Below are 27660 nucleotides of genomic sequence, written 5' to 3' on the forward strand. Positions count from 1 at the left end.
AAAAGCGATTCAGTCGGGTTCAGCACTTCTCTCGCCAGCGACGGGTTCTCAGGGGCTCCACGGACCTCCCTCCGACTTCCACAAACAGGGATGGTTCCCGCCCACAGCTACAGCCGCCGATCCACTGGGGAGGGGCAGAGACAATAGTCCCGCCCAACGAAGGCCGGCTTTTCCCCGCCCCGGCGCACCACCTCACCTCAGTCTGCGCAGGAAGCACTCTACGCCGGTGGAGCTCGGAGACGTCCAAGCTCCACGCTGGAGGCGCCTGTCACACAAGGGGCACAGAAGACGCTCGTGGTCGCGGCGAATTTGCTCTCGCCTCGCGACCCGAGTCAGTCGTAATTCGCCACCGGGGGGGGGGGGGGCGGGGAGGCACACGAAAAATCGGCCACAGTCTCTTGGGGGTGACGAGGCATTCGCTGGGCAGGCGCTGTAGGCGCGAGGTCACCGCACACACAGCTGACTGGAACGGCATTCAGGATCCACGCCAGTGACTCTTGCTTGCTCTACTGCCACACTACCAGCCGCCTCAGGGGTCAACAGGGCAGGTGTCAATCTGGTGTCAAGTCTGGAATCTCCTTCTTCACCTAGATCTGGAACATCATTATCCTATCTAGTCTTTTGGTCATCTAAAATGGCCGCCAGGGACTGCACCTTATATAGCCAGTGCCCTGAGGTGCTGGCTCGTGCCAGTAGGTTCTAGAACCTTCTTTAGGTTAGGCCAATGACATGGCAATACTGGGGTATTTGGGTCTCTAACAGCCACCATTCTGGGGTTCTAGAGCAGCCATTTTGTGTACCTGAGGGAAATAAAGTAATTCCTGTCAGGAATGCGCACCAAGTAAAAGGGCGCCAAAACCTTGAAAGGTCAGGGTTCATGGAGGCTCCACAGGGAGTCACTCTCATGAGGAAAATGGATGGCCACCATTTTGAGGTCATTCATACAGGTTGCCAATCCCAGTCTATAATGTCACAGGTTTCGCCAGGTGTCTTGTGAATAGGTGCCAAAAACCTTGTGAACAACTGGGCGTCAAGGAACATCTAGCCCCATTGAAACAGCACACAAAAAGGTCCTGGTAGACAAAGAAAAGCGACAAATTTTGGGAGGTACAGGGGAACAAAAGAAATCATAGTGGTGAGGGGACTCTCAGAAGCAGACGGGTCTAACACCCCCTATCCTACTATGACTCTTTACAGCCTCCATCAAAAGGTTAGATATCAATTTTAGGTTTTTTTTAACTAAGAAATCCCTAATTTGTACATATTTAAAAAACTGTGTTTGTGGTATACCACAATCTTGTGATATCGAAACAAATTGTTTAGGAGCACCAGATTGGTCGTAGAGATTTCCTAGAGTGTTAATCCCTTTACTTTGCCAAAACCTCATGACACTATCTCTACATATAGCTGGAAGCAATTTGGTTGCATTTAATGGGGTATAATAGGTTATGGATCCTAAGTTAATTATTCTGCGTACTTTTTTCCAACTTTTAATAACTGCTTCTATCGTCTTGAACTTAGTTCTTTTGTAATAGCTCCATTCTATTTCCCTGAACAAGCTCCGGTTTGCAGCCATTCCCAAAGTTAAATGATATATAGATATATTGAAACTCGATGTAGTTGAATTAATTTCAACTTCACCTCCTATCAGTCAACAGTACATCTTTTGCAGAAAACAAACATACTAATATAATAAAAAATCAGGGACCGAGAGTCCCCCTCTATCTTTTGGTACTGTCATGAGCCGCATGGCTCTCCATGGTTTGCCCGGAGTCCAAATAAATCTAGCACACAGTGCCTGCAGTTGTTGAATTTGAGCCGGTTGAATTTCTAATCGTAAGGATCTGAATATAAAACCCTTGGTAATATAATCATTTTTATTATGTTGGTTCGACCAATTAAAGTGAAATGTAACCGCCCCCACTTTTCTAAAGACTCCACTGTATTTCTATAGAGCGGGGCCCAATTAGCGGTTACCACTTCTGACATAGCTGCTCTTATCTTGACCCCCAGGTAGGTAGCTTCTACTACTACTCTAGGGTCGTTAACTTGGATCGAATGTGAACACACTAGCTGCGTTTTTGCAGTATTCAACTTATAGCCCGATAGTTGACCAAATACCTTGGCTAATCGCTCAATTTCTACCAATGCTGAAGCCGGGTCATCTGAAGTCACTGCTATGTCATCCGCAAAAGCAAAAACAATATGGGGAATATTTCGTACAAAAAAGGGTTTATAGTCAGTCAGAATATCTTTATTCGACTTTTTACAAGTCATTCAAAGAACAAAAAATATAAAAACAATTACATTACAATACAATACATACTATACATCTATCTACATTTTCCAAAAAGAAGGTCCAATTAGACAAAGAAAAAATTTTGAACATGGATGAGATAATTTTATACAAATCCTGCACAGAAAACGTCCTAAAAAGCTATTAATTTTAAGGTAATATTTGACTGACAGATTTCGCCCTCATTGCAGCTACCAAAAAGTTTGCCATGCAAAAAGTAATATGTGTGTTAGGTAGAAGTTGTAGAAAGAGCAAAGCTGGTCTTACTTGAACGAAACCAGCTTTTTTCAAAATAGGAAGCAAATATTTCTTTCTCTGCTCGTGGTACAAACTACAAAACATGACAAAGTGCAGGGTATCCTGCACCGAAAAGTTATCACAGCAGCACGGTGGGGCCTGCTCAGGCTTCTGCCAGCTCTTGAAAGAACCCAAATAAAAATGTATCAAGTTAAATCAAAACTTTGTTAGTAAAAACCTGTGGTATGGGAATGTGACAAAGTTCAAGTAAGGGGCGAGTGAGGATGTACAAACCAAAAGGTTATGGGACCTTACAGTGGGCTTCAGCAATTAGTATTCCTCCCGCCGTGCTTCCTGCCTGTCCCTAAATAACTTTGTAATGATTACTATGTCCTGTATCCTAATTTTTCCCGGGGATGAAAAAAGTTCTGGGCGACCAAGGTCTGCAAAAGTTTTCGCTACATAAGCCAGCCATGGGATGCTGATATGTTTATCCAAGGATAAGACGTCATGCATAATTTTGTGGTTCAGAGGTAGGTCTTCGTTTGTCCACATTTTCAGCCACAAAGTTAGCGGTGCAAGGCTCAGGGTATCAGACAGATAAGGCAAGCCCACCTCTTTATGGATAGAATACGTTGGGGTGGATTGCGGGACTGAGAGCAGAGATCTATTGAATCTATTTTCTGCTCTCTGAATTGGGTCGAGATTTACATATCCCCACAGCTGGGAACCGTAAGCCGCTATGGCCACTGGTTTACTCTTGTAGATTTTCAAGAGAGCTTGCATGGGCCTAGCCCCTAACTTCCCAGCAAAGCCCAATACCGCTGAGGAAGATCTTATTACAGCCAGCCTTTTTGCTCTTATCTGGGGGCCCCAAGTACCTTTCTGGTCAAACATTACCCCCAAATATGGAAATGTGGTTACATTAGTGACGGGAACTCCCCTACAAAAAAATGTTTTATGTCTTTTTTTGTTACACTCACGCCCCATTACCATCGTGTGTGATTTAGAGGCGTTGACCTTGAGGTCCAGAGTCTCCATAAAACTACCAAATGCGTCCAGGAGATGCTGTAGGCCTACACCAGTACGGGCTATCAACACTGCATCGTCCGCATACAGGAGTGCTGGGATTTTAACGCCTCCTGCATGCGGAACGTCAGCTGCCTGTCCCCGCAGGTGACTGCCCAACCCATTAATGTAGATGGTGAATAGTAAAGGGGCTGAAATGCAGCCTTGCCGCACCCCCTTTAGGGATTTAAACAAAGGGGTGCGTCTACCGTCATTTGTAACTCGGACAGCTGCAAAAAGCTCCTGGTGCAGTTTAGCCATAAACACAACCAAAGACTCATCGATACCCATCTCCAACAGTATCTGCCACAATTTCGTCCTATTCACCAGATCAAAGGCAGAGGAGAGGTCCATGAATGCAAGAAACAAGGAACCCCCCTTTGCCACTGTGTATTTAGAGATCAATAGATGCAGATTAAAACATTGTTCGATTGTCCCTTTTCTTTCTCTGAATCCATATTGTAATTCAGACAGCCCTCCACAGCACTCCACATTTTCATTAAGTCTGGCCAAAAGGACTCTACCTAATATTTTTACGGTTGAGTCCAAAAGAGATATGGGCCTATAGGAGGCGGGATCATCTCGCTGACCTTTATTTTTATAAATAGGAACGATGGTGGATGTGGACCAGGAACTAGGGGCTTGGTTATCATTGGCTGCGTTAAACACTTTAGACAAGACCTCTGCCCACAGTTTAGGTGAGTACATAAAGAAGTCGGCAGGGACTCCGTCAGGGCCAGGGGCCTTATGTCTTGTTGTGGCCATCAAAGCTTTTTCTACTTCTTCAGGGTTAAAAAGAATAGGGTGTACATCTATCGCAGGCACTGAAGCGTCTACAGTTCCTTCAACCCCACCCTCGTAGACATTTTTGAAGTGATTTAGCCATTTTTCGTCAGTGATCACACAGTCCATAGGAGCATTATTGTCATCGGAAAATAAAGGTTGTCTAATGATCTCCCAAAATCTCCTACTGTCCTTCAGTACTGCCGCTGAGAGGAGATTTTCCCACGATTCGCGTTTGATGGTTTCCTTGCGATTCTTAATGGCTACCTTATAGTTTTTCCTTAGTCTGACAATGTCATCCCGACCCTAGGGGAAGTTTTTAACGCTGTCAACAATGCTCTGTGGGCTTTTGAACATGCAGAATCAAACCAACGCTTTGTTCCAGAAAGTCCTTTTTTTGGTTTGGCTAAAAGGTCCTTGGCCACCTGGCCACAAATTTCCTCGTAAGCCGCTATTATTTCTTTACCATGCGCGCCAGGTTTTTGACAGGTGTCCACTTTGTCTTTTATTTTTGGGAAATTTTTTTCATAGAAATTTTCCGGGATCACTTTAGCCCATTTCAATCGTCTGTCTTGGTCGCAAGGTTTCAAGGGATGTACTGGATTAAGTGCTGTTGGCGGTGCACCCATCTGGCCACCCCAGGCCACTTCGAGTAATACAGGGTTGTGGTCGCTATAAGGTGTTATAACTGTGCAATAGACCATGGACCGGTTTAGGATACCTTGTGAGACAAAGATATAGTCTATCACTGAGCCATGATGACTGCCAGTGAAGGTTGGCGCCCTGACGCCCTTATCGGGTTCATACATATCGTGGTTTGCTAGTAGTTCTTCTAACTCAAACCCCTCTGTAGAATGTATGAAGTGGGGACCCCGGGGGGCCTCCTCTCCCTCCTCAGTTGCATTATCACTCCTTCCCATACAGGCTAAATTACACAAATGGATGTTAAAATCACCTAATAGGATAAACTCATAAACTAAATGGATATTCTGAGACACTGTATTTAAAATGCTATCTAGGTTGGCAAAATTACTACCACTATATTCGCTGTTCCCAGAGTTATAAAAGTTGACATATATCGTCCTGCAATTGTTATTTGTCACCCTTTCAACCATTAGGATATTTACGGAGTCGTTATTTATCTGCCTGTAGCTACCCTTCAGATTTAAGGAAAACATAATGGCCAAACCACCTTTGGCTCTGCCCATACGGCTAGGGACGGCAGAATTAGTAAAGCAAGTGAATCCATCCCACCAAAAATTAGCGGATGTGTCCCACGTTTCTTGCAGGGCAATTATATGGTACTTAGAAATAAAGCTCAAACAGGCATTATCCTGTCGTTTTGCATTTGAACCAGCAATGTTCCAGCTTATAATTTTACAGGAGTCAGTTGGTAACCTCAGCTCTTCTACCCCCACCAAACGCCCTTCAACTGAACTTGAAGATAAGTTCGCCTCGTTCTGTTCCACCTCAGGGGCGCTCTGTGTTGGGGCGGTGTTCAGGATTGGCATTTCGCGACCCACCCCCTGATGCGATAACCCAGGTTGGTCGTTAACTAACGGCACATATCTCTCTGATGTTTCATAAAAAGTGGGCACACTAAGGTCTTCACAAAAATAACGTTGGCTACAATTTATTAGGGGTATAATTATGGGATCCCTTTCTAGGACAGTTTCAGGTTTAAGTCAGTCACAGTTGTTTAAATCAGATAAAGGAGCATACCTATTCCCCATTCCGCACCCCCAATCAAAAGGGGTAGCTACCTGACCTTGACCCATGACTGAGGTGTTCCACGTAGGTAGTGGGGTATTTGGGCGTATCAGAAACTGATCGTTTCGCAACCGTGGTATAAACCTGTTAAATCGACCAGTAGGGTCTAGGCCCTGCAAACCGGGACCCCAACCATTAACGGCTGGGTCAGATGGCATGGGAGGCCAGAAATGTGTCTCATACGCATGGTTAGGTCTTCCGTATTCAAAACTAAACATGGGCCCGAAACGGTAGTTGGGATATCTGTGTCTAAAGCCCCCTTCCCGGTTTGCGGCATTATACGCTCTCCTAACTCTAGGGGAGTTAGAAAAAGTAGGGAGCTGAGCCTCACTATAAAAGAACTTTAAAGTGAGCGGGATTATAGAGCCGCTCCGCCGTTGGGGTGGGAAGATGTTAGTCAAAATGTTTGGGAGGACTTCCGCATTGGCAAAGTTTATAATCACACAATCCCCCTTGAATTTTTTAGGCTTAGACCCAATCCAAGATACCCTCCTGGTCATAACAATGTCCCTTGCTAAACTATCCATCCCTTGATGGGCCATGGTCACATTAGTGGTGAGCCAATGAAGTGCTTTATCTTTCAGGTCCTGTTTAGATTCTATTTTGTTTTGTGCTAAAACTGGGACATTAGCTAGAACTAGCACAACTGGAGAAGCTTCCAAAATAAATTGGGCTGAAACGTCCTCATGTATTGGACCTCTTGTGTCACCTGATGTCGATGGCGAAGCGGCTCCACCTGCTACATCCTGACTAGGTGCCGTTAATGAAGTTGATGCTAATGCTAGGGGGTGCACTGGTAGGGTGGGCTGTGGTGCGCTCTCATTGGGTAACGCCTCTACATCTCCAGTAGCCAATTTTGTAATAAGGGCGGATAGATTTGCCACCTCTTCACCCAAATTGTTTTGTGCTACCCCCGCTTTTTTAACCTCCGAAGTTAGTTTGTCCAGTTTCCCGATCAGAGGCTTGATGATTGTCCTGATTTTTATGTCGATCATATCTTGAATCCGGTTGAATAATTCATCGTCTATGATGCGTCTAGACTCTGCTTCAACATCAAGCTCCATTTGTTGCCCTTCATGTCTTGGGGGTGGTGAAGCCAACTTTTTCCTGCCTTGTTGTTTCCCCCCTCGCTTTGTATGAGATTTTCTACATGCTCTCACTGCCCGTGGTACGGGCTGCCCCAATGATGGTACTTCCTCCACGGTAAATGACTGATGGTTTCGATCCGAGTCATTATCATTATTGGGAGACGAGTTTACCAAAACATAGGGATCTTCTTCGTCGCTGCCATGGTCTTGTGAGATGTGGTCTAATCTATCTGGCTGGGGAGTCTCTAGCGGTGTGACCAGCAACTCTGTAGATGGTGCCCTTGAGGGCGGGCTTTCTGACGGCAGGACTGGGGATTGACTCAAGCCTAGCGATTGCCTCCTCTCATTATTGATCTTACTGACTTTTTGTACCACATATGAATACATTGTATTAAGAGGCTCCGTAGCGGCAGGTGCCGGCTTTTTCCTTACCATATTGCCTACCGGATGAGACGAACGAGCAATATCCCAAAGTAGGTGTCAGGATCGACAGGCAAATGGCAACTGGTCTGAGGGTAATGATAGGTAAATGTAAACGGTACCTTATGAATGCCAGGCGGTAAACCTCAGGGGGGTGGCCTCGCCTTGCCTTCTCGTGCCTCTGAGGGCCACAGAGGGCCCGCCCTTTGCCCGGGCTTCGCCCCGGGCACTCCCGCGCAGCGGTGTACGTCGCTTTTTATAGGCGTCACTGGAGGTGATGGCAATGCAGGGCGGGGCGGTCAGGGAGAGCGGGCCAGGTGACTTGGCCTCAGGGTTGCCGGGACTCCTGGGAGAGTGAGTCCCGGTCCCACGCTCGCAGCCCTGTCGCTCGCGCACTCACCCTGCAGGGGTCAAGCTTTGGATGGGCAGACGACGGCGAAGCGGGACCCGCGAAGCGGGTTCCGCAAGGTGCTGTGTGAGAATCCTTGCCTTGAGCAGCAGCAGCCGTTCCCTCCTTCTGGCAACACAGTGAAAGTCTGTTATGGCGTCCCAAACAGCAGCAGAGGCGGAGTCCTTTTCTGAAGCGATGCAGGGCGGGGCGGTCAGGGAGAGCGGGCCAGGTGACTTGTCCTCGGGGTTGCCGGGACTCCTGGGAGAGTGAGTCCCGGTCCCACACTCGCAGCCCTGTCGCTCGCGCACTCACCCTGCAGGGGCCAAGCTTTGGATGGGCAGAAGACGGCGAAGCGGGACCCGCGAAGCGGGTTCCGCAAGGTGCTGTGTGAGAATCCTTGCCTTGAGCAGCAGCAGCCGTTCCCTCCTTCTGGCACCACAGTGAAAGTCTGTTATGGCGTTTATAGCTTCACTGTTAATAAGCAAATCGATGAAAGGATTTATATATAAAGCAAAAAGAAGCGGAGAACAGGGGCAGCCCTGTCTTGTCCCCCTAGTTATCTGCACTGAATCAGAGATCACTCCCATAGATGCTATTCTAGCCGTTGGTGCCACATATAAACTTTGTAGTGCTATCATAAATTTTCTAGGGAATCCCATAGTCTCCATTACCTTCCATAAATAGTTCCATTCCACGCGATCGAACGCTTTTTCAGCATTGAGTAATATTAGCCCTAAACTGCGTTTTTCTACTTCTGCTATATCCAGCAATGTAATGACTTTATTGATATGTGCCACTGTTCCTCTCCCTGGAATAAAGCCGGACACTAATGCTGATATTACTTTTGTCATTCGATTTGCTAATATTTTTGAATTGATCTTTCCATCGCAATTTAATAATGATGTTGGGCGATATGAACCCGGTATGTCAGCCGCTTTTCCTTTCTTACTAAATACAACTATAATGGCCTTTTTCTATGTTGTTGGTATTTCTCCATTTTGTGCTGCCCTAAATGTTTCAAATAGTATCTCCTTAAGTTCCTTAAAAAAAAGTTTGTATATTTCTCCGGTAATTGGTCAGGGCCTGCTGCTTTACCCATTGGTACCGTTTTAATTGCCCTAACTACCTCTTCCTCTGATAAGGGTGCCTCTAATAACGCCACCGCAAGTGAGTCTAATTTAGCTACTATGCCTAAAGTGTTAATATCCAATTCTTGTAAATTAGTTTGTTCTGTCTTGTATAGTGTTGAATAAAAGTCATGAAAGATGGTCAGTATGTCTTGGGATCCAGTTCTTAAATTACCTGTTTTATCTTTCAGAAAAGGTATATGGCGACTGGAATCCTTCATACGTAATCTTAGAGCTAAGGGTCGTCCTATGGCTTCACCCTATTCATGACAAATCTTGCGTTGGGCTAAATATTTTCTTGCATTCTCACTATCCCATATACCCAGTATTTGTGCCCTTTTCTTTACGACCTCTAGTTCTAATGTTTTCACATCCCCCTTAATAGCTATCCCCCTTGTTAAGTTCTGTTCTGCCTCTTGTAGTTCCCAATATAAACTTTTTATCTTCATTTTTTGTTTTCTTTGTTGGGCTAAACCAAAACTTAAGACCTCCCCCCTAAAACCTGCCTTGAATGTATCCCAAACAATCATGATTGGGGCCGAGTTTAGATTATTTTTTAAGAATTCTCTTATCCATTCTTTCATATATTTTACAAACTCAACATTATAACATAATTTACGATCAAAAGTAAATTTCCTGATTGTAAAAGAATCGCCCTATCCAGAAATTGATAACACAATGGGTGAGTGGTCAGATACATTTTTACTTTAGCTAAATGGGGAACTTCTACAAAGAAATAGTCTAACCTTACTTTTTTTTGATGCGGGTAGGAATAAAAAGTGTAACCTGGATCCGTCGAAAACAGGGTACTCCATACACCCGCCAAACCATAATCTTTTAATATTTTAAAAAGGGCCCTGCAGACCTGCGGCTTCCGTCCTTTATAAACCTTTACACCCCCATCAAACTCTTCTTTTACTAAGTTAATATTCATGTCTCCACAAATAATCATGGGGGTGACCCAGGTCGCCAAATTTTGATGCACTTGTTCCAAAACCCCGGGATCATCTATATTAAATCCATAAATATTACATATTGTAAAGTTCCCATAATGTCTCCCACATTCGACCATCGCCCACCTACCCTGTATATCTGCTGCTGTGCGTCGTATTGTTACCAGATCCTTTTTTGCTAGAATAGCTACCCCCGCGTCATACCTGATTGTTGGGAAGAAACTAGAATATTAAACCCCAATTCTCTTAGCACTTGGTGCTTACTCCAAGGGAGGTGAGTCTCTTGTAAATAGATCACATCTGGAGCAACATGACGTAGTTCAGCCGCTACTCTCCTTAGTTTGTTGAAATTATTTAGACCAGATACATTTAACGAGCAAATTCGTAAATCTTTAATTATAGACATAACAAATAATTAAAAATCCCACTGATGTACATCCATTAAATCTTAACAAGACCCTATAACAATTTTGTTCCTGCATTTTTTACTAATCATATCCTTTATTAATACTCTATTAAATTCGCCATCTTGAAATGCGAGTGTGGAATTTTTACCCAATTTTAAACCCCTCCACGAAGACCCTCCACCTACCCTTCCCTCCCTCAACCCAAATACCCCCTTGCTCTCACCCCACCCTACCCCTTAACGAGGCTTTCGGACTTAAGGTCCTATATATGTAACTGACAATTCCCCGCCCTCCCCGCCATGCCGCTGGTATACGTATCCTTATACACCTGAAGACAAAAAAAAGAATGAATCTTTCCCTAATGCTGGGAATATCAATAACATAGTATATTAACTATGAATTGACGATTAGACATTATAAAAAGCACAAAATACAAAAACAAGGGAGCAGAGAGAATAGCACTATCCTTTAAGTTCTCGGTTAATTTACCAATTTACCAAACCTAACGAGCCCACCCTATCTTGCCTTTTCCTACCCATCAGTTGATATTTATCCAGTTGGATTAGTTATCTTACTCAAGTATTCCTTTGCCTGCCCCATATTAATAAAAAAAGTATACGCTCCTTGTAAATGATCTTCAATTTTGCAGGATTCAGGAGGAACACTTGAGCCCCCTTAGCCCGAAATGGAGTTATTAATTGTCGCAATTGCCATCGCTTCTCAACAGTATATTTACAAAAGTCAGGAGTTACAAAAAATTCAAATCCTCGGCCGGGGCGCTTCTTGTCAGGCCTTGCGAGCCTGAATACCTCTTCTAGGGCAAGAAAACTGTTAAATGAAATTAGTAAGGCCCTTGGTCTGTCTGAGTTTCCTTCACCTTGACCAATCGGTTTCAAAATAAATGGAAAGCAATGTGCTCGCTCGATCTCTCTGTCCCAGTCCCATTTTGTGAGTTCCGGAAAGGCCTCTTTGAACAGGGTGACTTCAAATTTGTGGGTATTTTGGCCTTCCTTTCCTTCAGGAACTTGTAGGACTCGCAAATTATTACGTCGAGCTCTGTTTTCAAAGTCAGAGAGTTTCCAGAGAGTGTCCTCCTTTAACCCTTGTAACCCCTCAGTGACTCCTTTCTGTTGTTCTACTGCATCTTCCAAGCTAGAGATGCGATTCTCAGCCTCATTAAACCGGTTAGCAGTGTCTGTGATTTTACAAGCCTTCGGACAGAGTTCTGGAGTTCACGGCACATACTCTGAACTCTCTGGCTCTCTTCTCTAGTCTCATCCCGCAACGCAATTATAGATTCATAAATCAAAGCTAATGAGATTTCAGATTTCCCTCCACCAGTAGTCTCATCAGTCTCTACTTCATTCCTTGTGCTGTCTGAGGTTTCAATATTTAGATTTCGAAAAGTGGAGGGACTATCCTCTGCAAGATCAATGGAATCTTCCTGACATAAACTGCTAGCAAGGCTCCCTCCTTCCATACTCATTTGCAGTGCGTATTGTGAGACTAAATCTTCACAGGATGATGGCAGTGAGGTTTCCGACATAGAATAGAAATCACCAGATTCTCCATCAACCTGAGCCTGCTCTTGCTCTCGTTCTTTCCCACCAATTTCACAGGTAGTCGTTGTGTCGCCCATTTCTTTAGGAATCTCTACAGTGGTATCCCTACCACTTGCCCCCTTAGCACGTTCCTTCTCTATCGCTGCTGCCACTGCAAAGATAGTAGGAATCACCACAGTTTTTTCTTCTCCTGTTGTATTCACATTAGCATTTGCATTTGCCTTTGCATTTAACTGTGAGCTTTGTTTTCCGTGATTCCACTGATGTTTTGGGTTGATTTTTCTTATTCATATTTGTTTTAGCCCCTTCTTTAGACACACCACTCTCTACCTGGTCGTCTGCAGCATTCTGTCTCCCCCTTGTACCTTTAGCTGGCATGTCCTTGCTTTTTTTTTTTCTCTCTAAGTTTTGCAAAGTTTTTTACGTTTTTCAAAGTTTATGTAAAATTCTGTCTATAAACAGCTCACTCTCAACTTGCATCATGATTTCATAAGTGTAATTAGGTGGTTTTCAGAAATCCAATCAAGCCCTACATGCAGCAGCAGACTGAACCAACACTTAACTGTTGAGGTATCGTTGTTTAGAGATTTCAATTGGTAGCCCCAGCCGGGGATACCATTTAGCACTGACAAGATAGGCTCAGAAGGGTAGGCTTTTACTTCAACTATTTATCTACCCAACGAAAAAATACGTAAAACAATAAATTATTATCACTAAGGTAATACTACCTTAATAAGATAAAAATCATTTTTGTACCTATCATGTCATATCTTAACTGGGAATTGGGGTAAACAAGTATACACATCTTCAGTGACGTTTAACCCACCCAGGTGCTTATTATCTAATTGCAGTATGTATCTTGTTTCAAGCTTGCGGAGCCTAGTTTCTCTATCCCCTCCTTGTTTGCTCGCAGTTACCGCAACAATTACATAATATTTCAGGCTTCGGTTGTCACTTTGGTGCAAATCTCTGAAATGCCATGCCATTGAATAGGTATTATCCTGGTTGGCTATCGCTCTTAAATGCTGAAGTATGCGCTTGTGGACAGCAAGTTTTGTGCTTCCCACATACCTCAACAAACACGGGCATTGCAGTATGTAAATAGCAAACTAAATCTTGCAAGTTAGTACCTTGGTAATGCGGTGTTCGATGTTGCTGAACCCGTCTTTAAATGTTTTCATGTTAATACCATGTACACATGACTTGCAAGTCTTGCATCTAAAAAAGCCACTATTGGTATGCAGCCAGGATGTTTTTCAATGATTTCCGGACTGTTGTCCACCAACCGGTCCTTCATTGAAGGGGCTCTGCTGAATGTAAGTGAAGCTCTTTGAGGTAGGGTTGAACCAATGATGGGGTCACTTAGGATATTTGGCCAATTAAGATTTTGATCCTGTATATTTCTTTGTGTTGCCTACTATATCCTGTTATGATTCTAAAAGTACTGCTTGGTGTTGTTACTTGAACAGGACTGGTCATACTGGTCGTAATTTCAGCTGGGACAGTGGGTTTGTATTTATCCAATAGGTCCTGTCTGTTGTACCTCAGAGATTTAATTAGGGCACTGTCTATTGCACGTCCAGAATATCCGCTCGAAACCTGCACCTGCTGACATTTTGGGCTGCCTCCAGAACTTGTGTGTTACTGCAGACCCCCCCTGATGCGAAGCATCTTGCCATAGGGAATACTGGCAATTAAATGTGCCGGATGCGCACTGCCAGCATGTAATATAGTGTTCCCTGCGGTGCTCTTGCGATACAATCTGGTTTACATTTTGTTGTTCTTAATATACACCTCTGTATCTAAAAAAGTAACAGATGTCTGACTCATAGTCACTGTAAATGCCAAGTTGTAGTCGTTATAATTGATGTCTGTAATAAAATCACTGGCTTGCTCCCTACTTCCTTTCCATACTACAAACAAATAGTCAATAAAACAAAACCATCCTACCATTTTGTTCTCAAAAGCATCCTTATGTATAACTTTGAGGACCAGTTCCTCCCAAGCCCCCATGTGAAAACAGGCGAAACTTGGAGAGAAACGGGCCACCATTACTACTCCCTGTATCTGCTGGTACATTAGATTGTTGTACATAAACACATTGTTTTTCAAACAGAACTCAAGCATTTGTAAAAGCATAGTGTTATGTTCAGTGAAATGGTCTGCTCTTTGGGACCGATAATATTCAACTGCAGTTAATCCATCTGCATGTAGAGCGCAGTCACGTCGAGCGCCATCATCCAGTACCCTTCAACCCAGTCAATGTGTTGAATTTCAGCAAAAAGTTCCCTGTGTCCTGTACAAAAGATACAAGGTTTTGAACATAACTTTGGAGAAAGTAATCAATGTAGATTGATGTATTTTCCAACAGTCTCCCCCTGGCTGAGATGATTGGTCTGCCAGGGGGGTTCTCCAAGTTCTTATGTGCTTTAGGAATAAAATATATCAAGGGGGTCACTTCAGTGATCATTCTTTTGCTTTTCCACTTGATTGATTTTTGATGGTATTCAGATTTGATGGTTTTTAAGGCTGCTGTATTGATTCTCTCGTAGCACTGGCGATCGTTAAACTGGAGATAAGCCTCTGCTCGAGGCATATTAGCTGCAGATTGCACACTGTGCATAGATCGCCACCTAGTGTTGGGCCCGGATGTTTGCAGTTTGTTGTTGTCCTGAAAAGTTCTTTAGAAGTCACAAGATAGGTGACTCCTCCTTTAGACCACATTGCGCATGGGCATATCCTCTATCCCCATATTTTTTTTTTCCGCCATCGGGCTCGGATGTGTTTTCTGCGCTCCGGTTTGGAACCGAATTTCTTCGGCGCGGAATCCTCACCCAGTTTGACAGTATTGTCTCGATCGCAATCCACATCGACGCGATTCTTCATAAACTTCGAAGTCTTCGATTCCGGTCGTCGACTAAGGCTTTCGGGCCTACCTAGGCCTTACTTTCTGGCTCATGGAAAGGACGCCATTTAAAAAGTGTCCTTGATGTGGGTCGAAGTTTCCCCACACCGACCTACCTGAGGTGTGCAACCTTTGCCTCTCACCGGAGCACGAGGCCAAAGACTGTTCCGCTTGTGCCTCCTACCGCTCCAAGATGACGATCTGGTACTGACGAGCTCAAAGAACAATGGCTCGCTCGTCAGCTTCGATCCCTGACGACATCTTCGAAGAGGGTGTCGACGTTCCAGAACACCGGCACACCGAAGAGAGTACCAGCTCCTCGGACACCAACGTCGAGGAAGTCACTCCAGCTCAACGGGTCGTAAGTAAGATCGTCGACCCCAACCCTTCCTCAACACCCTCTAAAAAGGCTTCGGGCACATCCTCACCTTCGGGCCCGGGTGCACTCAGAGAGACTGCTTCCAATGCCCTGCCTTCGGGCCCTGCAAAGAAGCCCATTAGGCCTTCAGGTGGCTCGGGCTAGCCTATCCCCGGTGCCGACCCTATACCGACACCGAAGAAAAAGCCATCTTCTTCAATCACGCCGACAGTTGCTCCGACACCTAAGCACACAGCGCCGAAGACATGCAGCGGCTCATCGATGCGGAAACCTCATTCGGAGGCGACGAAAAAAAACGCCTAAAGCTCACAAACACGCTTCGGAACCGAAAAAACACCCGGAACTGAAGAAACAGGTTCCGGTAAAGGACATTTCAAAAGGGCACACTTCTAAACCAAAATCAGCTACCGACTCGGTGCCGAAAACCTCGACACCGAAGGATCTGCCCTATTCAGAGGAACTTTTCACACCTGTTCCTAACCAAAAAAATCTGGTAAAGGATCCTAAGACTGGTCAATTGACTCTCAGTTCCAAAAAAAGACCACTTGACGCACCAGCACCTCCTCCTCCTCCAAAGAAGAGATACATTGCAACCTTTCCATTAAGGGTGCCTTCTCCACCACCTCCCCATACTGTTCCTCCTCCTACACCTACTCCACCTCACCATTTACCTACACCATCCCCTAATCCAGACGATGATGTAGACACAGACTCTGATGACACAGGTGGGGGTGCACATGACCCAGCAGGGACCAATTGTCCCCCTCAGTCACCTAATCCTTGGGATGATTACAACACCCCTGATGAGCCTTATGTCCCACAAGACAATCTATACCCTTCTAGACCTTCCCCACCAGAGGACACTAAAGGTTTTAACCTACTAGTCCAAAGAGCTGCCCAATATCATGGGGTGGACTTACACACAGATGCGGTGGAGGAAGATTTCCTACTAGACACTTTTGATAACATACAAAGGTCTACTGCCATTTTGCCAATGCTTAAGGGTGTAATCAAACACGCAACAGAGGTTTTTAAAGACCCTGTCAGGGTTAGGGTCCTCAATCCTCGCATTGAGAACAAATAAAAAGCTGCCCCTACAGATCCAGTCTATATTAAAGGTCCGGCACCATTAGACTCTTTAGTAGTGTCTAATGCACGTAAACGTGCTAATTCCCAAACATCAGGTGAGGCCTCACCACCAGACAAAGAATCCAAGCTACTTGACGCCTCCAGCAAAAGAACACAATCACATGCAGCTAATATCTGGCGCATCGCCAGCACCCAAGCATTGCTGGCCAGATATGACAGGGCTCATTATGATGAACTAGAGTCCATAATGCAGCATCTACCAGACAAATACAAAAATAGGGGCAATGAACTTATACAGGAAGGTAAAAATATTACTAATACTTCCGTTCGTTGTGCCCTAGATGCTGCAGATACCGCCTCAAGGGCAATCAATACCAGCACCCTTCTACGTAGACATGCTTGGCTACGTATCTTAGGTTTTAAACCTGAGGTACAAAACTCCATCCTTAATCAGCCATTTGATGAGACACATTTATTTGGCCCAAATGTTGACGTGTCTTTAGAAAAGATGAAAAAATACACCGATACAGCAAAATCTATGGGAGACTTGCAGCAGCAAGCTCCCAGACGTTCCTTTCGTCGCTCATCATACAGAGGCAACAATAGAGGCTACTCTTCCAAAAGTCCCTCCACCTCTTACAAAACCCCTAGCCAATCCACATTCACTAAGTGCTACCAAAGGGGGGTTACAGGGGTAACAACAACAAAGGCAGACAACTACCGCTCTGCTTCTACCCCTACCCAATGACTTTCCTCCACTCTCCCCCCCCCCCCCCCCCAACATTCCACTCCTGTGGGGGGAAAACTGCAACAATTCCTTCCTTCCTGCCTGGCCCACCATCACATCAGATAGGTGGGTGGGACAAATTATTCAATCCGGTTACTGTCTAGAACTAACATCTACCCCCCAAACATACCACCCAAACCGCGCCCAATGTCACAAGAACATCTATCACTGTAAAGCAAGAAGTAGTATCCCTGCTACAAAAAAGTGCAATAGAACCAATTCCTGTGCACCAACAGAACAATGGGGTTTACTCTCTATATTTTCTATTTTCAAAAAAGGACGGCTTTCTAAGGCCTATTCTAGACCTCAGACCGCTAAACATATACATACAGTCAGACCATTTTCACATGGTCACACTCCAACAAGTCCTTTCGCTTATGTCACAAAACGACTTCCTTGCTACTTTAGATCTCAAGGACGCCTACTTCCACATTCCCATTCACAAGGCTCACAGGAAGCATCTCAGATTTGTAATAGACGGGCAGCACTATCAATTCAAAGTACTCCCATTCACAACAGCACCAAGAGTCTTCACCAAGCGCTTGGCAGTAGTGGCAGCGCATTTACGAAGACAACACCTCCATGTGTTCCCGTACCTCGATGACTGGCTCATAAAAGCCAGCTCATACAACCAATGCGTGGAACACACTCATGCCGCAATACAACTGCTTCATGACTTGGGGTTCACAATAAACCACGCCAAGTCCCATCTACACCATCCAAAGTACAACAGTACCTCGGTGCCACAATAAACACCTCAAAAGCGCTAGCTTATCCCACTCCGGCAAGAATAGCAGCATGCAAACTCTTCTAACAAAGTTTCAGCTACATCGCTCCCTTCCAGCACGAGTGTTCATAAAACTCATAGGGATGATGACCTCTTGCATTTTCATAGTGCCTCATGCAAGACTTCAAATGCGTCTGCTACAAGAATGCTTATCACGTCAATGGAGCCAGGCTCAAGGTCAATTAACAGACCTAGTGTTGGTAGACGGTCGAACTCATCGCTCTCTGCAGTGGTGGAACATCAAAAACCTTTCCAAGGAACAACCGTTCCTAGAGCCAGTTCCTCAGATAATCTTGACTGTGAACGCATCGCTCTCTGGCTGGGGAGCCCACCTACTGCAACACACTATGCAAGGCAGGTGGACACTGCAACAAAATTTACTCCACATCAATCATCTGGAGTTACTAGCAATATTCCTAGCACTTAAAGCTTTCCAAAAGCAAGTACCCTTTAGATCTGCTTAGGGGGTCTCAGAAGGACCCCCCAGGGCCCACAACATTTTATTAGACCCGAAAGGTGCGTGTAGGGTGCGCGGACTCTGCCTTAAAAAACAAAACAAAAAAAACCTCACCTTTTTTTTATTAGCCCCCGTGGGGGGCTAAATACCGGGGGCAAAATTATTACATTTTATGGGGGTGCCCCCCAGCACCGTGGATCGTCACCCCCCGGGGCTACAAAAAAATGGTGGGGGGGAGGGGTCCAAGGTCCCGAAGCTGCGGTGATCACCACCCCCGGGGCTTTATGTATTGTTGGAGGGGGACTGCGTGGCCCCCCCTCCTGGAGCACTCGAGGGCAACGTCACCGCCCGGGGCTACAAAAAAATTGTTGGGGGGGGGGGGGGGCTGCAAGGTCTCCAAAACCTGGGGGACCACCGCTGCCCGGGGCATTATGTATTGTGGGAAGGCCGGCTTCTGCAGTGTCCCGGGGTGCACATCCCGCCCTCCCATAGCAAGGAAATCTGTTATCTCTTTCAAAATCTAAACCAGATTGCTTTTCCACATGGGGAGCTGCATGTTAGTAGCTCTACATGTGGAAAAGCAATGCCGGCTCCCAAATGCGTAGAAGTTGTGCGCGAAAGGCGCTGGAGTCGCGCACCCTACAGATTATGAGTCGTGCATCCCACGCATGCACACCAGGGGGCCGCACTAAGCGGCGTGCTGGGTCAGCGACTTCTAATTTTGCCGTAAAAAAATATCCTCTATCAGTAATTTCTAATATCCCCGGGGACACCATCCCCCGGGTTTTATAAAAAATGTTGGGGATTGTGGGAGGAGCCAAAATTCCTTCGCGGTCCCGCCGGTTCCCTGTGTCCTTCTGGAGCCGGCATTTCTTTTCCACATGGGGAGATTCTAACATGCATGTGGAAAAGCAATCTAGTTTGGATTTTAAGAGAGAACAGATTTCCCTGCTCTCTCTTTCAAAATCCAAACCAACTTTGTTATGGGAGGGCGGGAGCCACGAAACTCCCGCCCTCTCATAGGAAACAACAGTGTCCCAGGGGTAGGCACCATTTATTTTATAGTTCCGGGGGTTAGCTCTCACTGTTGCATAGCAAACAGCAATGTTGAATAAATCTTCCGGTAAGATAACAAAGGATTTTGAAGTCCATTTTCGCAGTTATTGTTGTAGTTTGCTGCCGTTAAAGCGACAACAATTTTAACGCTGTGTTTGTAAATATGCCCCTAAGTTTTGTAATGTCGACAATCCCGTCTCCCATTTAAATAAGCACGAAGTATTTATTGAAGTACATTGTGAATCGTGAAGCAACACTGTCTAATTGTGATCGATAAAGAATTAAATAGTTGTGTACTTCTTTTGCTAGTAATGTGCATAGGGGCAGATTTACAAGTTCATTGCGTTACTGTTGCATCATTTTTAAGATGGGAAAAGTGATGCGAAAGTGGCTTAAGGGGCTTGTAAATCTGCTACACAGTGTTGTGTCTTACTTTGCTTTCCTTTCTGTTATGTAGAGGATCCTGGGTAAATATAGCGGTTTCTGTACAGCCAGTACTTTTCAAACCTACCCCCAAACTGCTTACTGCCTGTTACCATAGTAACAGTTCATGGAACATTTAACTGAGCACACGGGTTAGAAGTTCACCGCACAATGTTGGTAATCAAAACAGTTACTGTGCTGGAGTTTTACATTTTTTCCATAGGAACCGTTAGTCGTAGAAGTCAGTGGAAAATATAATAAAAATATTAGCAGGGGTTCCCTGGGGCCCCCACAATCCCGGGGCTTCACTCATGTTGGGAGTGGGGTGCAGTAGGCTGTGGAAATTATATTGGGAAAACAACAATGCAGCTTATTGCGGCTTTTCTTTAATATAATGTGGAATAATGTTTATTTATTAGGCAGTGTTCACTTTTGTTACAGATATAGTCACTTTGTTACAGGAAATATATTAATATGTAGGATGGTGTGTTCTGTATGTGTGCGTGGAACAAATTTAACGTTTAATTGGCTAAGGTGTTCTAACAACAAGCTTAAAGTTCATTGGGTGCGAACTATTGAAAGTAGAAGTGTTGTCTGCAATTCACTTCTGCTCCAGAGAGTAGCAAGGACATCTAATTGGCTTACATGTTGTAAGGAGGACTTTCCTGAACTTTATGTTGGTTGGTTGCGAACTATTGAAAGTAGAAGTGTTGCCAGCTATTCACTTCCGCTCTGTGGAGTAAGAGGGACATCTGATTTGCTGACGTGCTCCAAAGAGGACTTTCCCAAGCTTAATGTTGATTGGCTGTAAACTGTTGGAAGTAAAAGTGTTGTCAGCGATTCCTTCCTTCTTTGCGGAGTATTAGGGACATTTCATTGGGTAACGTGTTCCAAGCGAGACCTTATAAAGCTTCATTTTAATTGGCTATGAAGCATTAAAAGTAGAGGTTTTGGCATTCATTCCTTCCTCCTCTGCGGAATAACATGGACATTGTATTGGCTAAAGTGTTTCGAGCACAAGTTTGCTCCTTATTGGGTGGGAACGGTTAACTGTTGTCAGTGAATTTGTGACACACTTCCAAAGGAGTATGGGTAAAGAAAGTAGTAGAGGGGAGGTTAGGAACACTATTAACTCTGTACAGTGGTCAAAAGGATCACATGCTCACTTAAGAATATATAGGATAATACTATTTTAATATACAGAACTGGTCCTATATATTCTTTAGGGAGAAGGTGAATAGGAACCGCAAATGAGAGTAATAGAAATTGGAAAATAACATTCAGAAATGTAGGGTTTATCAAATATTTAAAGTAACAAAATATGTATCAAAGCTATATTTTTTATTCTGCAATTTCGTAAAATATGCTCCCTGAAAAAAATATCTGATCATGTACGTTCTAATGTTTCGTAATCTGTATTACAGATGGTGCCGACAAAACTCATATTCCTCTTCTGTAACAATAGGACAATCTATTACAATATAACGATTGATACCATTGTTACAGTAAAAAGAAAAGGAAAATAGTCATCTATTTAACAGAACATCCATAACGAAATACTTTTGAGTGGTATTTATTTTCTGAGCTTCTTTTCTCCGCGAGGTCAAAAAGTTTATTCTTCGTGGCGACGGGTCATAAACTCCTCTGAGATGATGACTGTGAAAATTATAATACATATATATATATTCACAGTATATGATCAAAAGGGGGGAACAGATTAAAAACCAGAAGCTGGTGACTTTGTTTATATATCTTTACTCTTTGTGCCGATGGGTCATGAACTCCACTGAGATCAGCATAACTGTTAATATTATAATATACATATTAACAGTATATGATCCCTGGGGAAAAACACACTAACAACTGGAAGGTTGTGACGTTGATTGTATATGTTTAGGGTGTGCGCCGACGTGTCACCAACACCTCTGAAGCGAAGTACAGTGTCAATATTATAATATAGAAAGTCACAATATATAAGCTGAAAAGAGTCAGAAAATGAGCAATGTTTGTTGTAATCTATCTGCTAAGGTTACAGAGAAAAATGGAAAAACATGAATTAACTTTTTTTCTAGATATAAATGTTTAAATATTGACAAATAGCCAAAAATTATAACTATCTACTATGCCATAATGAAACAACTTACAACTCCGGAATATGTTTGTTGACACAAAACAAGAATCTGATACTAGAAAAGGGAACCTGCATCACAGATTGGCGACGCAGAAATAACATGCAAAAATTAAACTAATCGCACAATAAGTGTGGTTAATATAGTTTTTGATTGTTTAGTAGTGTATCGAAGGAAGATTTGGCTCCGCCTAAGTAGATGTCACGTTTTACAGTTTACATGTGCTCACGTTTTAACTGTTTTACTTGTGCACATGTTGGGAAAAGTTACAAATTGTGACGCTGTAAAGGTTTCGATTTCCATAGAAACACATATAAGGTCATTATTATCTTCGAACGTTGGAGAGTTTAAAAAGTGTTACTCGTTAAACTGTGTCCTTTGCATTCTCATGATTAAAAACATCTAAATAGAAGACATATAAAAATGTTCGAGGCATGTGGGCTGCTGAATTCATATCTTAGCATAGATCGCCCCTAGTGTTGGGTCCGGATGGTTGCACCTTGTTGTCTTGGAAGAGTCTTCGAAGTATCACGAGATAGGTGACTACAGTGCGCATTGGCATCTTCTCCATCTTCAGATTGTTTTTTTCCGCCATTGGGTTCGGATGCACTTCGACAGCTCCAACTTCGGGACTGATATTTTTCAACTTTCTATAGCCAGAACCTACCAAATTTGACGGTATTGTTTCCGCTCTGTATCCCTCGATTCGACAACACTTCCATTTCTCTCTGGTCATCGACGCGGGCCGCTGGGCCTTTTCGATGCCTCGTGGGCCTCCTGCCGATGAAAAGGACCCCCGTTTAAAAGATGCCCACAGTGTGCATCTAAATTTCCACACAGTGACCAGCATAAGGTATGCAACAGGTACCTATCTCCGGAGCACAACGGAGAACACTGTCCAGCTTGTGCTCTGTTCCGGTCGAAGAAAACTATCCGGAACGGAAGAGCAGCTCGACAAGCGATGCAGCGGCAGGCACCAGAACCAGAAAACATATTCGACGACGAACATGAACTCCCAGAGGCGGAGGGCTCAGACGACCTGGAGATAGTCACCGTAGAGGACCAGATCACACCAGGGCAAACCATTAGTACCAAAGACCCTACCTGCCTTCACCTCCAGACAAGGCTCCGATCAAAGCATCGCCTAACAGCCTTAGCCACGACCGAAACACTGCTTCAGAAGCCCCGCCTTCCGACTCTGCTCCGAAGACCACACCCAAGCCTTCCGGTACCCCCAGACCGAGCAAAACACTTCCCAAAGTGGCCTAGGCATCGAGCAAAACAACTCAACCCAAAAAAGTCGTCGAGCACAAGAAGGCCGTCAACTCAAAAACAGCAGCAGAGCAGTGTACGGGCGTCAACACCAAGAAGGTCGTCGATCCGAAGAAGGCTGTCAACCCCAAGAAGCTCGCAGATACGAAGAAGACCGTCTATCCCAAGAAGGTCGTCGATCCGAAAAAGGGCGTTGACCCAAAGAAGGTCGTCAATCCGAAGACTGCTGTGGAGCCGAAGAAGGCTGTCGAGCCGAAGAAGACCGCCGAGCCGAAGGAGGCCGTCGAGCCAAAAAAGGTAGTCGAGCCAAAGAAAGCAGTCGAGCCGAAAAGAGATGTCGAGCCAAAGAAGGCCATCGAGCCAAAGAAGGCTGCCTATCATACAAAAGATGTCCAGCCTAAAAAGACACTCGACCCAAACAAATCCGTCGAGCCGAAAAAAGCTTCACACAGAAGGGTCCTCGAGTCTGAAACTCTCCCGAAAACTAAAAATAAGGAAAAGCAGGCGTCCGATCCAAAAGCCTCGGCACCGAAGCCACGGAGAGTGGAGGAAGAACTTTTTCATCCAGATCCAGTGTCACCAGAACAACAGACTGTATGTGCACCCTGATACAGGACATATAGCACTCTACAATAAAAACAAGAGAAGACTGGACACTGAAGCCCCTTCTCCTGTTGCTCCTAAGAAAAAGGACTTTGCTACATCCCCTTCAAGACTTTTCACACCTCCTCCTTTCACTCCTAACATGCCTTATGTTCCATATTCTCCTACGCCTATGTAATATGATGAGGAAGAAGACAGGAGTGAAGATCCTCAGAATGATTTTATACAACCTGAAGAGCAAGGAAACCATAATGATCCTTATGACACATATTATACACAACCCATACCCGATCCCTCTCCATACCCCACAAAGCCATCTCCTACTGACGACACTGTCGCTTTTAACCAGCTAGTGGACAGAGTAGCTCAGTATCATGGCGTACACATGCACACTGACCCTATAGAAGAGGATTTTCTATTTAACACCTTCCCAACATCAGAGAAGAGTGAACGTGTACTCCCTATGCTAAAAGGAGTACTAAAGCACGCACCAGACATCTTTAAAGACCCAGCCAGGGCGCGTGTCCTAAATCCAAGAATTGAGAAAAAAAAAAAAACGGCCCCTACAGACCCCTCTTAGATCAGGTCTCCGCTACCACTAGTCTCCCTAGTTGTATCTAATGCTAGGAAAAGAGCAAATTCACAAACAGGTGATGCTCCACCTCCTGACAAGGAGTCAAAAATTTTAGAAGCCTCAGGGAAAAGTGGCTTCTCAGGCAGCAAGTACCTGGAGGATTGCCAATACCCAAGCTCTCCTAGCCCGCTCTCACAGAGCACACCATGACCAACTGGAGGGATTATTACAACACCTACCAGAACCCTTTAAGGCAAAAGCAAACAACCTAATACAGGAAGGGATATTCATCACTAATGCATCCATAAAATGCGCCCTTGATGTAGCTGATACAGCCGCTAGGTCTGTCAACACTAGTGTATTACTACTCTGGCATGCCTGGCTCCGCATTTCTGGATTTAAAAATGAAGTGCAATCTACCATACTCAATCAATCCATTAACCAGGATTTCTTATTTGGCCCTGCGATTGATACCATCTTAGAAAATATGAAAAAAGATACTGACACCGCGAAGTCCATGGGTGCACTTCAATTTCAACAGTCTAGAAGCTCCTTTCGTCGCTCCTCCTTTCGAGGCTCAGGCAGAGGCAACACATCCTAAACTTCTTCATCATTCATGAGCACTACACAAGGCACCCTTAATAAAGGCTTCAATAGAGGAGGTTATAGATGGAACAAGAACACGGGCAGAGGACGTGGTAATAATAACACTTAAGCCTCCACCGCCACCAAACAGTGACTTTTCCACACTCCTTCCAGACCACTTAACACTAGTCCGAGGCAGAATAACTCAATTCCTACCAGTCTATAACGCTATCGCTACAGACAGGTGGGTGAGACAAATTATCCAGTATGGTTACTGCCTGGAACTCACTTCTACTCCACCCAACATACTGCCCAAACACTGTCCAATGTCCAAAGAACACATCACGCTGTTACAACAGGAGGTGCTATCCATGCTGGAAAAAGGTGCCATAGAGCCAGTTCCATTACAACATCACGGGACTGGGGTATACTCTCTATACTTCCTCATTCCCAAAAAAGATGGCTCCCTCAGACCAATATTAGACCTCAGTCCTTTGAACCAATACATACTCTCAGATCCTTTCCATATGATCACTCTACAACAACTACTACCACTACTCCAACAAGGCGACTTCCTCGCCACGTTAGACCTCAAGGATGCATACTTTCACATCCCCATACATTCGGCTCACAGGAGATACCTCAGGTTCACAATAGAGAGTCAGCATTATCAATTCAAAGTTCTCCCCTTCGGGTAACTACAGCACCATGGGTTTTTACAAAATGCCTAGCAGTAGTAGCAGCACACCTCAGGAGGCAACACATCGATGTGTTCCCCTACCTCGACGATTGGCTCATAAAAGCCAACTCATACGCACAGTGTGCGAGTCATACCTCACAAACAATCCAGCTACTGCACAGTTTAGGATTTTCCATAAATTACTCAAAATCACATCTGTAACCCTCCCACATACAGCAGTATCTGGGAGCAACAATAGATACCTCTGTAGCAAAGGCATATCCAAATCCAGCCAGGATTGTAGGTGTAATGACAAGAAATTTAGAGAATTCATGATATTTTGCCCACTTTAAAAAATTAGGATTGGCTAATCTTCACATTAAATAATGTTTTTTTTATATTGATGTGCTTTAATTACTATATTTTGGAAAATCGTACAATTTACTTGTTTCTCGTTATTTGTGGGCATTTTAAGTGATTAATTTGAAATGATATACTTTTTTCTCATCCATTTTTGCTTTACCTTATTAGGATGAATTGGAGTGGGGAAGAGCAAACTACTTTCAGATAAAGAGAATACGTGAGGTAGGTTCAAAAGTTTACTTTAAATGCTGTGATACAATGCATTTAAAAGTGATGAACTGTTCAGGTTGTTTCATGCATGTTTCAGCTGGCTTACTATTGAGTACTGAGGTATTTATGTCGCTGTTAAGGAAGGAGAATGTAGTCAACCTAGACAATCTAGGTTGTCTAACAATCTTCATTACGGGCATGCTGGATCTGTTTAAGATGTTGGTTCTTCCTAAACATTTATACGTACTCCAAAACTTCCCCTACAGTATCAAGTAGAGGTTTTTCCTGTATCGCCTGGTGGGTTTCACAAAAACGCTTCATTGCACTGGTTGAGTGTCAAGGGTTTCCATTGATAGGTGGTACCAGTCAGTGTATGCTGGGTGTCTTGGGATGTAAAATGTATATTCTCATCAACAGGAGTTCACTTAACAGTGATAAAAGATTCTATTTGAGTAGAGATGCAATCAATCTAAACAATAGAAAATGTGTTACTACAAGGTATCAGTCTTTGACATATGCTTTGTTTGTTCAGTGCTGCATGACTATACATCTGCCACTATAGTAGTGTGACCAAAGCGAACACAAGGAGATGAAGGACGGAGCACTGTAACTTTTCAGACACTCTCTCCCAGTCTCAGTTGTGGATTGAATCCATCATCGTTCTTTATCTCACTTTGCCACCTCAGTTCAGACCTAGACATATGCAAATCAGTCTTGACCCTGTTCCTCATGGGAGAAGTCCATCCCGAACTGCCAAGCCAAGTCTTCCCTATCCCGGAAGCAAGCTTGACAGAGAGCTTGTCACGGATGGAGCTTCTTGTTGGTGGGTTGCCATTTGCTTACACAAAGCCTAGAATCTATGGATTTTCTCCAGGTTGGAGGATTACACTCTGACACCTGTCAAGGGTCCAGCACTTGAGGAGGAACCTCCTTGGGTCAGAAATCACTCCAGCAAAGGCCAGCAGCAGAGTCCTGGCTGTCTCAGTTGGTGCTGGTTGGCTAGGCAGTTGCAAGATGACCTCTGGAAGCTTGTTGTAACCCTGTAGCTCAAACAGTTGTCCAGCCAACTGACTCTAGAGGTCTCTTCTGGGATCCTGAATTCAAGGTAAGCAGGTCAGTCTTCCTCGTTTGTGAAGGTCACTCTCTTTGTCTACTTCTAAAATGGTTCTAGTCAGTTCTTGCCCTTCCCCTGTGTTTGGCTTTGACCTCTCTAGGGTGACAAAGGGCACTAAGGGTGTGGGTACAGACCTCAGGCTACCG

General features: G+C 44.4%; 1 protein-coding gene across 1 annotated transcript in view; it reads left to right on the plus strand.

Moving 5' to 3' along the window:
• Positions 1-27660, plus strand: part of TDRD9 (tudor domain containing 9) — a 2495642-nt gene that overhangs the window by 1206958 nt on the left and 1261024 nt on the right. Inside the window, exon 20 of the mRNA XM_086937885.1 lies at positions 26359-26412. Within this exon, the coding sequence (XP_086794011.1) occupies positions 26359-26412 (54 nt within the window). The remainder of the gene's footprint in view (positions 1-26358; positions 26413-27660) is intronic.

The sequence above is a fragment of the Lissotriton vulgaris genome, chromosome 9 (genome assembly GCF_964263255.1).
Source record: "Lissotriton vulgaris chromosome 9, aLisVul1.2, whole genome shotgun sequence".
Taxonomy (NCBI): domain Eukaryota; kingdom Metazoa; phylum Chordata; class Amphibia; order Caudata; family Salamandridae; genus Lissotriton; species Lissotriton vulgaris.